Source organism: Erythrolamprus reginae, chromosome 2 (genome assembly GCF_031021105.1).
Source record: "Erythrolamprus reginae isolate rEryReg1 chromosome 2, rEryReg1.hap1, whole genome shotgun sequence".
NCBI lineage: Eukaryota > Metazoa > Chordata > Lepidosauria > Squamata > Dipsadidae > Erythrolamprus > Erythrolamprus reginae.
Genome location: NC_091951.1, coordinates 184933663 through 184946029, shown reverse-complemented (window position 1 = coordinate 184946029; position 12367 = coordinate 184933663). Strand labels below are relative to the sequence as shown.

The 12367-nt window shown below is 41.8% G+C and overlaps 1 protein-coding gene across 2 annotated transcripts in view; it reads right to left on the bottom strand.

The window, feature by feature from the left end:
• AGAP2 (ArfGAP with GTPase domain, ankyrin repeat and PH domain 2) overlaps positions 1-12367 on the bottom strand; it is a 215571-nt gene that overhangs the window by 27894 nt on the left and 175310 nt on the right. For both annotated transcript variants that reach the window (XM_070740738.1, XM_070740737.1), the window contains exons 5-8: positions 10501-10642; positions 6905-7039; positions 3616-3713; positions 556-708 (exon numbers count right to left, since the gene is read on the bottom strand). In XM_070740738.1, the coding sequence (XP_070596839.1) occupies positions 556-708; positions 3616-3713; positions 6905-7039; positions 10501-10642 (528 nt within the window). The remainder of the gene's footprint in view (positions 1-555; positions 709-3615; positions 3714-6904; positions 7040-10500; positions 10643-12367) is intronic.

Here is a 12367-nt window from a genome sequence, read left to right as displayed (position 1 = left end):
CTGCGCATGTGCAGTAGCATTGCACACAAGTGTGAGTGAGCGTGCAAACCGGTAGTAAAGGGTTTTAGAACCCACTGCTGATCACAATGTGTAGGTCCTATTGGAGTCTGTGTTTCTTTACCTGACCTTACCTTACCCAACTTTATCAAAATGATAAGTGGTCAAGCTTAGCATGTTTATATTTATTTATTATTTAGATTTGTATGCCGCCCCTGACTTTGACTTTGCCGTGAGAACTCAGCTGCTGAGCTTGTCTATTGTTAGATCATCTTTGAAAAGAGGGTCGGGAGACCAGAGAGTCCAGAAAAGAGCTATCAAGATGGGAAGCTGCCGCCTACAAGAATGCAGGCAGAGAGAGATCCACCCCAAAGCCCTGCTCCAAAAGAGTAGGAGAGGAAAGCAGATGTTCTTCACCCTGGATAAATCGATGAACAGCTGGAACCTGGCCAAATTCCCTGATAATGGCCGTGTCTTGTTTGACCTGACTAAGGTCATCAAGCCCTTGGCTTTCCCTCCTTATTCTTCCATTCTGATGGACTTCTGGGAGAAACTCACAGTGAACAGGCTGGTCCGGCGTTTGGTCCCACGTTGCAGGGAGCTGGGCGTGCCAATTATAGCTGAAGCCTCACTGCGCAGCTCCCGATGACTGATATTGGGTGTGGAAGGAAGAGATGAAGAGTAGTCGCTTGTATGGCCACCATTGCTCGCCTAGAAAAGAATCCAGAAAGATTTATGCTGAAGGGAAGCACTAGTAGGAGAGCCGCCACCTTGATTGCCAGGTGTTCATCCATAGTTCTACTTTGTTTTGAATATCCACGAGCATTCGCTCAGGTAATCATCAAATGCAACCTGGTGTAACGCAGGTAGTCCTCGACTTACAGCCCCAATTGAACCCAAAATTTCTGTTCTGAAGAGAGACATCTGTTAAGTGAGTTTTGCCCCATTTTTTTGCCATCGTTGTTAAGTGAATCAATGCCCTTGGTAAGTTAGTAACCCGATCGTTAAGTGAATCTGGCTTCCCCATTGAGTTTGTTTGTCAAAAGATCACAAAAGGTGATCACATGACCTTGGGACACAGCAATGGTCATAAATATGAATTGGCTGCCAAGCATCTGAATTTTGATCACGTGATCTTGGGGATGCTACAAAGATTGTTAACAGTGAAAAATGGTTGTTAAAGTCACTTTTTTTTAGTGCTGTTGTAACTTTGAACGGTCCACTAAGTTTATGTATTTGTTGTTTATTAATCTAATCTTTGTTGCAAGTCGAGAACTACCTGTAAAGTATTTTCACATTTCATCAGTCATTTGCCAAAACTCAGTTGATATGATCATGGGCTATCAAGATATCTCAGAAAGGTAGAGCTTTTTCCCAAAACATTTTCAGCTCTTCTGTCTACTGTCTGAGCTCAAGAATATTTGCATTAAACACATGTAATCAAGCATTTCCTGCGATGGCTGTCATTTCTGTTATTTCTTCATGCCCTCAAACTAAACTATAAAGCCCTACATGGCTTAGGACCAGATTACCTATAGGACCGTCTTCTGCCTCATGTATCCCAGCGACCAGTCAGGTCCCACAGAGTCGGCCTTCTCCAGGTCCCATCAGCCAGGCAATGTTGTCTGGCAGGGTCTAGGGGAAGAGCCTTCTCTGTGGCTGCTGTGGCTCTTTGGCACCAACCCTTTCTGGAGATTCGTACTGTCCCTACCCACCCTGGCCTTTTGCAAGACCCTGAAGACCCATCTTTGCCGGCAGGCATGGGGGCCGTGAGTGTTAAGAAATAACTCCGTCCGATCTCATGAATGGCTAATCCAATGGCATTGGACCAGAGTACCTCCAGAACCGCCTGCTACCACACGAATCCCAGAGACCGATAAGGTCCCACAGAGTTGGCCTTCTCTGGGTCCCGTCGACTAAACAATGTTTGGCGGGCCCCAGGGGAAGAGCCTTCTCTGTGGTGGCCCCGGCCCTCTGGAATCAACTCCCCCCGGAGATTAGAATTGCCCCCACCCTCCTTGTCTTTCGTAAATTACTCAAGACCCACCTGTATCGCCAGGCATGGGGGAACTGAGACACCTCCCCCAGGCTTTTATATTTTATGTTTGGTATGTATGTGTTGTTTGGTTTTAAATGATAGGGTTTTATAGATTTGTTCCACTGTAACATTGTTTTTATTATTGTTGTGAGCCACCCCGAGTCTTCGGAGAGGGCATACAAATCTAATAAATTATTATTATTATTATTAATTGGATGAATGTGGATGATTGTTTTTTAGGAAAATGGTGTTTTTTAGAATTTTAGAATTTTTTTTAGTATTATATTTCTTACATGTTTTGTATTTTGTATTTATTTCTGTTGTAAGCCGCCCTGAGTCAGTTGAGAAGGGTAGCATAGAAATTAATCAATCAATCAATCAATCAATCAATCAATCAATCAATCAAACAAACAAACAAACAAACAAACATTTTAAAGTGTTCCTGCCTCTTGCTTTATGGGGCCCAGCAATAGGCTATATTTGCCCCATGATGACATAATGGAACCAATTTGGTCGGTGCCAGTCCATGAGCGCCTCCCTCTTTTAAAAATTATTTTAGAATTTTTAAACTTTTTTTTTTCTGAGCATGCACAGAAGGTGAGTTTCCCGCACTGTGCATGCGTTGCCATCTTGTTTTTGATTTTTTTGGGGGATTTGGGGGGGGCGTTCAGGGGGAAATTTTTTGGCACTGCGCATGTATGTACATATACCCTCACGGCACAACCACGTGGCACAGGAGGAAGTGAACCAGCAGCGAAGTAAAGTAGAACCCACCCCTGGTTCACATCTCTACATATTGCACACACATTTACCAGAGAACAATCTTTGATCAACACTACAACTTTTGTTAACTCTGTTACTCTTCCCATCTGCCACGCAGACAATCTAAGGAAGGATTTCCACTGGATGGCACATGAACTGCAGGGTATCAATTTCGATTTTTGTTTTTGTTTGCTTTATACATATATTTTACATTAATCCCTAAATTGACTTTAGATTTTAAAAACAATATTTAATTGTGTGTGTGTTTTTTTAAAAATCATCTCTGGTTCAAACTTTAGGTAACTGGTATTATGGCAGCTAGGTTTAAGGATATTATTATTATTATTATTATTATTATTATTATTATTATTATTATTATTATTATTATTATTATTTATTAGATTTGTATGCTGCCCCTCTCCATAGACTCGTACCCCCCCCCACCTGAATAGCTATATTACATGATTCAAATTCTTTGCAGTCCACCTGCAATTATGTCTGTTGCAAAGCCACAATGCTCCAGTCCAGCTGATTTCATTATTTTGCCTGAGCAACTGGGCTGGTGTTGCAATTGCACCACAGCCAGACATTTCTCCAGTCTGTGGGTCCTTTAGATCCCCCCTTCACCTTTTGCAGGGCCCACATGGAAGTGATTTAAATCTCTGAGAAGAGAACCCAGTGTCTTTACACCAAGCCAGCTTCTTCCTTCCAAGATGCTAAGGACCTGGGGACATTTACATCCTTTCTGACAAAACACGATTCCTGAAAGGAAGAAAAAGAGACACAGCCTATATTTGTACACAGTAGATGCCACCCACCGGTGTAGAAACTGCTGAATGGCTGGGTGTGCTGGGCAAAGATTTGCAGGATGCAAGCAGCTGTTGTTGTTTCTTCATGTTCACAATCTTCTGGGCAACTGGAATAGGGAGGGAGAGAGGGGTGTAGGGAAGTCACAAGAAGAGTCCTTCACTCCTCTTCTCACAACAAAATACCTTACTCCGCCAGACTTACAACTCCGTCGTCTCCGTTCCGACTTAATTATAGTTCATAAAATCATATACCAAAATGTCCTACCTGTTAACGACTACTTCACCTTCAACCGCAACAACACACGAGCACGAAATCGATTTAAATTAAATGTCAACAGCTCCAAACTTGACTGCAAAAAATACGACTTCAGCAACAGAGTAATCAACGCCTGGAATGCACTACCTGATTCTGTGGTTTCTACTCCTAACCCCAAAACCTTTAACCTTTGACTATCTACAATTGACCTCTCCCCCTTTCTAAGAGGTCTGTAAGGGGTGTGCATAAGTGCACCACTGTGCCTACCGTCCCTGTCCTATTGTCTTCTTGTGTTACTTTTTATCATTACTTATCTAATGTTTTATTTGTCCAAATTACCACTCTATAATTGTTTGACAAAATAAATAAATAAATAAATAAATAATAAATAAATAAACAAACAAATGGTCGTAGGGCTTTTCAACTGCCCCATCCAAGAGAGATCTTTTGTTGTTGTTATTGTTATCATCTGTCATAAAGAGAACTGATATTCTGTCCCACCCATAATTGTTCTCCCCTTAAGGACCGTGTCACAAACACGTTTTTGATGCTCCACCCACTCACTCTGTGAACCCATCCAGCAATTATCACTTCAATGTGTTGTGATCTTGTACAAGAGGGAAGAATGTGAGAACACAGTCATATGTGTGGGACGGATCATATGTGTCTTTCTGTGAAAAGTCCCTGATGGGAAGATAATGATCAGGTTAAAACATAACACAGTGTGATTAGCCTCACTCACATAGAGATATCCTGAAGATGTTCTTCCCTCCAACCCTGGGTTGTACTATAAATATGCAACACTCATATCATTTACTTTGCAACAGAAGTCCTCAACCCTTGGTTCATGGACCAGCGGTGGGCCCTTGCATGGTAGAAACCAGTCCGTGCCAATCAAGCGAAGCCCCATCTGCGGGATGGAGGCAGCATGCGAAACCACACCCCTTCTGATCTGCGGAAAAAACTTTTTCCACGGAACCGGTCCCTGGTGCCCCAAAAGTAGGGGGCCTCTGCTTTATGAGATCAAACTGATTATTCTTGCACTTTATAGATACAGTGATACCTCATCTTACGAACTTAATTGGTTCCGGGGCGAGGTTTGTAAGGTGAAAAGTTTGTAAGACAAAACAATGTTTCCCATAGGAATCAATGGAAAAGAGATTAATGCATGCAAGCCCAAAACTCACCCCTTTTGCCAGCCGAAGTGCCCGTTATTGTGCTGCTGGGATTCTCCTGAGGCTCCCCTCCATGGGAAACCCCACCTCCAGACTTCCGTGTTTTTGTGATGCTGCAGGGGAATCCCAGCAGTGCAAAAATGGGTGCTTCGCTGGCAACGGAAGTCCGGAGGTGGGGTTTCCAGCAAGGGGAGCCTCAGCGAAATTGCAGCATCGCAAAAACACGGAAGTCCTCGAAACCCCACCTCCGGACTTCCGTGTTTTTGTGATCCTGCGATTTCGCTGAGGCTCCCCTCGCTGGGAAACCCCACCTCTGGACTTCCGTTGCCAGCAAAGCGCCCACTTTTGTGCTGCTGGGATTCGCCTGCAGCATCGCAAAAACATGGAAGTCCGGAGGTGGTGTTTCCCATGGAGGGGAGCCTCAGGGGAATTCCAGCAGTGCAAAAATGGGCAGTTCGCTGGGAACAGAAGTCCGGAGGTGGGGCATCCCAGTGGTGGCGGCTTGGGTTTGTAAGGTGAAAATAATTTGGAAGAAGAGGCAAAAAAATCTTAAACCCCCGGCTTGTATCTCAAAAAGTTTGTATGACGAGGGGTTTGTAAGATGAGGTATCACTGTATTTTGAAACCAAAAACACCCAGGAAACAGCAGAACAGCCATTACAGGAATGAAACCATATGCAGGCCAGTAACTTATCCCCACAGTATCTTATCTCTGTCGTTCTCAGTCTGAAGCCGCCGCGTGTCCAGTATTAGCAGTCTGCCTCAATATTTTATGACATGAGCATTTCCTCTGAAAATCGTTGTACTCCTTTCGCCTTTGGTTGTTGAAAGTGATAGGTCTCAGGGGGCTGACAGAGTGAGAACTCACCACGAGAAGAGAAGGTCTAGTTCACCCTCCCACAGTCTAGTTGTATCACGTGTATTGAACTTTTCCCATGCTTGGGGTGGGGGTAGTAATGGGCTGCTGCCCCCACGTGTGGGAGGAATGCAGTGAGGGTAGTAAGTTTATGCACTATTTATTGAATACTTAATAGTTTTTAAATTGTCCCTCCTTCACTAGTACCTTAGTATGATCCTTAATTACTTTTAAAATAGGAAATAATTAAATAGTATGCTTTTACCCATAAGTGCTTTAATCATTTTAATCATTATCTAGAACTGAACTTTTATAGCAATTAAAGGAAATTGAGCTACTTGCCTAATCTGTTAGTGTACTGAACCTTGTGGGTTCAGTACAAAACCTTAAAATGTAACTGTGCTCCTCAACAAATAATGTGGTCTATTGTTTGTCCTTTTTGTGGCTATTCAAATAATGTGACTCAATCAACTGAAAAAGAGTCCAAGCACCTATTTGAAAAGTTATCTTGGTCGGTAAGCCACTCCCACCCAGTCACATGACCTTTAAGCCACCCTGGCCACATGATTGTCAAGCCACTCTCACTTGGTCACATGGCTAGCAAGCCACTCCTACCTGGTCACACGACCATGAAGCCACACCCACAAAGTAAGCCACGCCCACAGTGTGGCAGTAAAATTTTTTGGCAGCCCATCATTAAGTGGGGGTGAGGGGGAAAGTGACATCATAAATGAACAACACAAATTTAAACACCAGTAGAAAAGTGTGCAAGTGCTATTGAGTGTGTGTGCCTTGTTAATACGATTTATCACTTCTGCAGCAGACAATAGGAACCTATCATATCTAGAGTACAATATCAAACATACATTCCTCTTGCCTTGCCTTACTACTTGCAGAGTTTATATCTTGGGGAAAATGTTTGTTTGCACACACACACCTGTTTTTATTGCAATGACATACAACCTGGCCTCCCTCTCTTCTACCTACTCAGAATAAATTCCAGGTTTTTACCTTCACTGAAGACGCGATCGACATTCAGCCCATAAGTGGCACATGTCTCGTAGTAGAGGCAACGGCGCATTTCTGTACATAAAGCCCGGGCTCGGGAATCTTCAATCACACGTGGATTGCTGGCACTGATTTTGTCTGAATGGGAAATAATAATAATAATAATAATAATAATAATAATAATAATAATAATAATAATCCCATTGATGGGTACGCCTTGCCATGGTAGTGGGGCTTGTATGCTTCAATGAATAATAATAAGCCCTTCATGGCACCAGGACAGATTATCTCCGAGACCGCCTTCTGCCGCACGAATCCCAGCGACCGATTAGGTCCCACAGAGTGGGCCTCCTCCGGGTCCCGTCAACTAAACAATGTCGGTTGGCGGGCCCCAGGGGAAGAGCCTTCTCTGTGGCGGCACCGACTCTCTGGAACCAACTCCCCCCAGAGATTAGAACTGCCCCTACTCTTCCTGCCTTCCGTAAACTCCTCAAAACCCACCTTTGCCGTCAGGCATGGGGGAACTAAACATCTCCCCCTGGGCACATTCAATTTATACATGGTATGCCTGTGTGTGTGTTTGTTAGTATATGGGTTTTTTTAAATCTTTAAATATTTTAATTAATTGAATTATTTATGATTTGTTTTATACTTGTTGTGAGCCGCCCCGAGTCTTCGGAGAGGGGCGGCATACAAATCCAAATAATAAATAAATAAATAAATAAATAAATAAATAAATAAATAAATAAATAAATAAATCTCTGGGACCGCTTTCTGCCCGCACGAATCCCAGCGACCAGTTAGGTCCCACAGAGTGGGCCTTCTCTGGGTCCCGTCAACTAAACAATGTCGTTTGGCGGGACTCAGGGGAAGAGCCTTCTCTGTGGTCGCCCCGGCCCTCTGGAACCAACTCCCCCCAGAGATTAGAATAGCCCCCACCCTTCTTGCCTTTCGTAAGCTACTTAAAACCCACCTCTGTCGTCAGGCATGGGGGAACTGAGATATTCTTTCCCCCTAGGCTTCAACAATTTATGTATGGTATGTTTGTATGTATGATTGGTTTTAAAATAAGGGTTTTTAGCTGTTTTAGTATTGGATTGTCGCATGTTGTTTTTACCACTGTTGTTAGCCGCCCCGAGTCTACGGAGAGGGGCAGCATACAAATCCAATAAATGAATAAATGAATAAATGAATAAATGAATAAATAAATAAATAAATAAATAAATAAATAAATAAATAAATAAATAAAATAAAATAAAATAAATAATAATAATCATCCCCCCTCTGTGTTTTAGGAGGAAAGAAACATGGTATAATCAACAGAGGTTTCTTCAAACGATTGTACAGTATGCAATAAAAAATCTTTCTTTGCTTTATTAACAGTCAAGGCTGCATTGATTTCCTTCAAATGAAACACATTCTTATATTAATTCTTGTTATATAAGCTTTTAAAATACGTGTAGCTAAGGTTACCCTAAAACCAGGGGGGAAAAGGGGGCAGTATTACATTTCTTTTGCATGAATGAGGTGCATATTTTATCTGCTTGCCCATCCCTGCTACGAGTTTTCAAAGTGTATTCCGCTGTGCTATTGTTCTACTGCTCTCCGCTTCCCTCTTGGTTCCTGAACTCAGTGCCTCCTTACTCCAGTCCAGCTCTTGTCAGCAGCACTTTGGCCCAGGTGGACGTGTGACCTAGAAATAATAAACCTGTTTGGACTTAATTTTGCTTCTATGCGGTCTGCCTTGAAGGATCACACTGGCTTCTTTGGAAGGGATCCAAGTGAAAGCCTTTACAAGGCATTACCAAACCCACTTCAGTGTCTGGAAAATACTAGGGCACTGGGTCATTGTTAAGTAGCTGCAGATGTCCTGAATGCTAAATGGAATTCCTAGATCAAAGGGAGGTCTCTAATCCCACTGAAGAACAGTCAGGATTCTACATGGAGTAAGCGATTATTGCACTAATATTCAGGAAGTGGAGTAGATCGCTTCTTTTTATGAGTGGATTGTAGAGCAATCACCTAATAGAACCTCATAAACTGCACAGGGATTTCCAGTGATCAAATATAAGTAAAGACACTTGGCAGTTCAGAGCTATCCATAATTAGCACAAGTGGAAACTATTGTATAATTTAAGAATATACAGCATATGAAGATGTCTGAGAGCAGAGAATTGCAGTTAGTTGAGGCTTTTTAAATACAACTGTAAATAAATTAATTAAGAAAAGAATATTTAAATAATGCTGGAGAGCAGCTTTATCATTTTGGGGGACCCGGGCAGGAGAAGACTATCTGTGCCTCTCCAGGAAAGAGTGAATGATGCCAATCATGAACAAGCTATGCAAACAGAGCACTGCAAGAGCTACTCTAATGACTCATTCAGTGAAGCTAAGCTAAATGTCCAAATCATTATGTGAGTAAATCATGCCTCCATTTTCCATGCTAATATTGCCCAAACTCTTGCCCTATCTTTTTACTTTATTTCTATACTTTAATTATAATAAATATATTTTAAAATACAGTTTAAATAAATTTCTATTGATTGTATTGATACAATTTATAGCATTTTATAAAATGTTTTATATAAACACACACACATATAAAATATATATGCAACATATTTTTTGTTGATAGTGAAAAGTGCTGATCTATAGCATTATATATATATTTGTTTTCGTAGATTTTCACGGGTATATGTATGTAGATTGTTCTGAGTTCGGGTTTTGCCCCGTGTAATATTTTGAGTGTCTATGCGACGTTTCAGTGAAATCACATTCACCATCATCAGGCTGAAGTTGTAAGCTTCGTGCTGCTGTAAATATATATATATACAACACACACACACATATATATAATGTTATAAGTTGTATCAATATAAATGTATACTTTACATATATATATCTTGTTTCCCCCAAAATAATACATCTCCTTATAATTGGGCTTTTGAGTACATGGCAATAAGGCCAAGCACTTATTTCAGGGTTCAAAAAAATATAAAACAAAGGTTTCATTTTTGGGGAAACACTGTATTTATATGCAGTATATTTTACATTGTGTGTGAATGTGTGTACATATACTGTACATACATACTGTATCATGCGCACGCACAATGCTTCTGTCCCGGGTGAGTGGGCGGAGCCTCCCGCCGCAGCTGCTACTGGTTCACAGAACCAGGAAGAACTGGGAGGAACCCACCGCTGATACATACATATATTTAATTATAATAAATATATTATTCATATTTTTATGTATAAATTGTTTGCATCAATTCCACGTAGCATCTTGGATCCATTTTCACTGCTCTTCATGCAGATCAGAAATCCATAGCTTTTCCATAAAGGTAAGTGCTGAATGGATGGAAAAATAACCCACTCTTTTTCTAACCCTAACAGTCAGTGAAGAGCCAAAAGGGCAAACAATTGACTTAGTAATGAATAAAGGGGGAGACCAAGGCCGCGGAATCTTTCTACTTGGAGACTTGACTCTGGTTCATTGAAACAACTCCCGGTAGGGCCCTGCTATGCTCCCTTCACTCCAACATCTCCTGGAGCCCTTAGAGTGCACTTCCCGAAGAATGGCGCGCCCTCTCCCCACTCACCCTGAGTGCCCACCAGGGCAAGAGCCATGTCGGAAACAGCACGGTAGTTGGTGAGGAGCCCGTAGAACTGAGTCAGCTCCTGGAAACTGATCTCGTTCTCCAGACTGAAGACAAAGATGACGGCATCTGCCCAATTGGCGAACTGTAAGGGGAAAGAAAAGCAAGTGGGAAAGATCAGTACCAGGCAGTTCCCTTCAGACAGCCTTTATTCCACACTCAGAATAGGTCTGGGAATGGGAGAATGATACTGGCTCCAAACTCTCCCAAAACAGAGAGAGGTGATTAAAGGTTGGAAAAATTTACATCAAGCCAAGCATTTACCGGTATTTATTTTAATTCTGCCTTTATTATTTTTTATAAATAACTCCAGGCAGTGAACATACCTACTACTCCTTCCTCTTCCTATTTTCTCCATAACAACAACCCTGTGAGGTGAATTGAACTGAGAGAGAATGACTGGCTCAAAGTCTCCCAGCTACCTTACTCTCCTAGCCACCTTAGTACCCCCTTTCTAAGGTGGGACTATCTTATCTTATCTCAACTCAACTCAACTCACGCTCTCTCTCTCCTCTCTCTCTCTCTCTCCCTCCCTACTGATCTATCATCCATCCATCTATCCATCCATCCATCCATCCATCCATCCATCCATCCATCCATCCATCCATCCATCTATCTATCTATCTATCTATCTATCTATCCATCCATTTATCTAAAAGTAATGACCTTTAAAGCCCTACATGGCATTGGACCAGAATACCTCCGAAACCGCCTTCTACCGCACGAATCCCAGCGACCGATAAGGTCCCACAGAGTTGACCTTCTCCAGGTCCCGTCAACCAAACAATGTCATTTGGCGGGCCCCAGGGGAAGAGCCTTCTCTGTGGCGGCCCCGGCCCTCTGGAATCAACTCCCCCCGGAGATTAGAATGGACCCCAAACTCCTTGTCTTTCGCAAATTACTCAAGACCCACCTATATTGCCAGGCATGGGGGAACTGAGACATCTCCCCCAGGCTTTTATATTTTATGTTTGGTATGTATGTGTTGTATGATTTTAATCTTGGGGGTTTTATATATCTTTTTATTATTAGATTTGTTTTAATGTTACACTGTTGTTTATTATTGTTGTGAGCCGCCCCGAGTCTTCGGAGAGGGGCGGCATACAAATTCAATAAATAATAATAATAATAATAATAATAATAATAATAATAATAATAATAATAATATCTATCTATCTATCTATCTAATCTACCTATCTATCTTCTTTCTTTCTTTCTTTCTTTCTTTCTTTCTTTCTTTCTTTCTTTCTTTCTGTATGTATGTATGTATGTATGTATGTATGTATGTATGTATGTTTGTATCCTGAAGGACTCCCAAAGGACTAGAACTCACAGTCTCCTGTTTTTTAGCCCAGTGTCTTAACTACTAGGAGCAAACCAGCTATTTCTTTTGTTTATGAAACTTTTTATTTCTTGATTCCCACAATTAGTGCTGCGGGGAGGTAAATGACACTGATTTTATATACTGAACATGCTTCGTAATCCATAAGCTGGTGAGGTTTTTAAATTAAATTTTAAAGAGGTTTGAGACCTTTCTTTTCCTTTCCTTCTCATGTGCAGTTGTCCAAGACCCTTTGCCCCTAGCCTGGCTGATTAATAAGAGTTGGGGTGTGTGTGATAAATGAGCTCCCGTCACCCATACCCTCCTTGGGAAAGAAAAACCAGACACACTTCTACCATCTTTTCTTGTTATATGAATGAGCCAGACAACTGAATGGCAGACATGGCTGCTCCCATCAAGTCTGGTTGAGTCTTTCTCTTGCAATGGGAAGGGCTTGTTTTCAATGCAAGCTAAACATGGGATAGACTT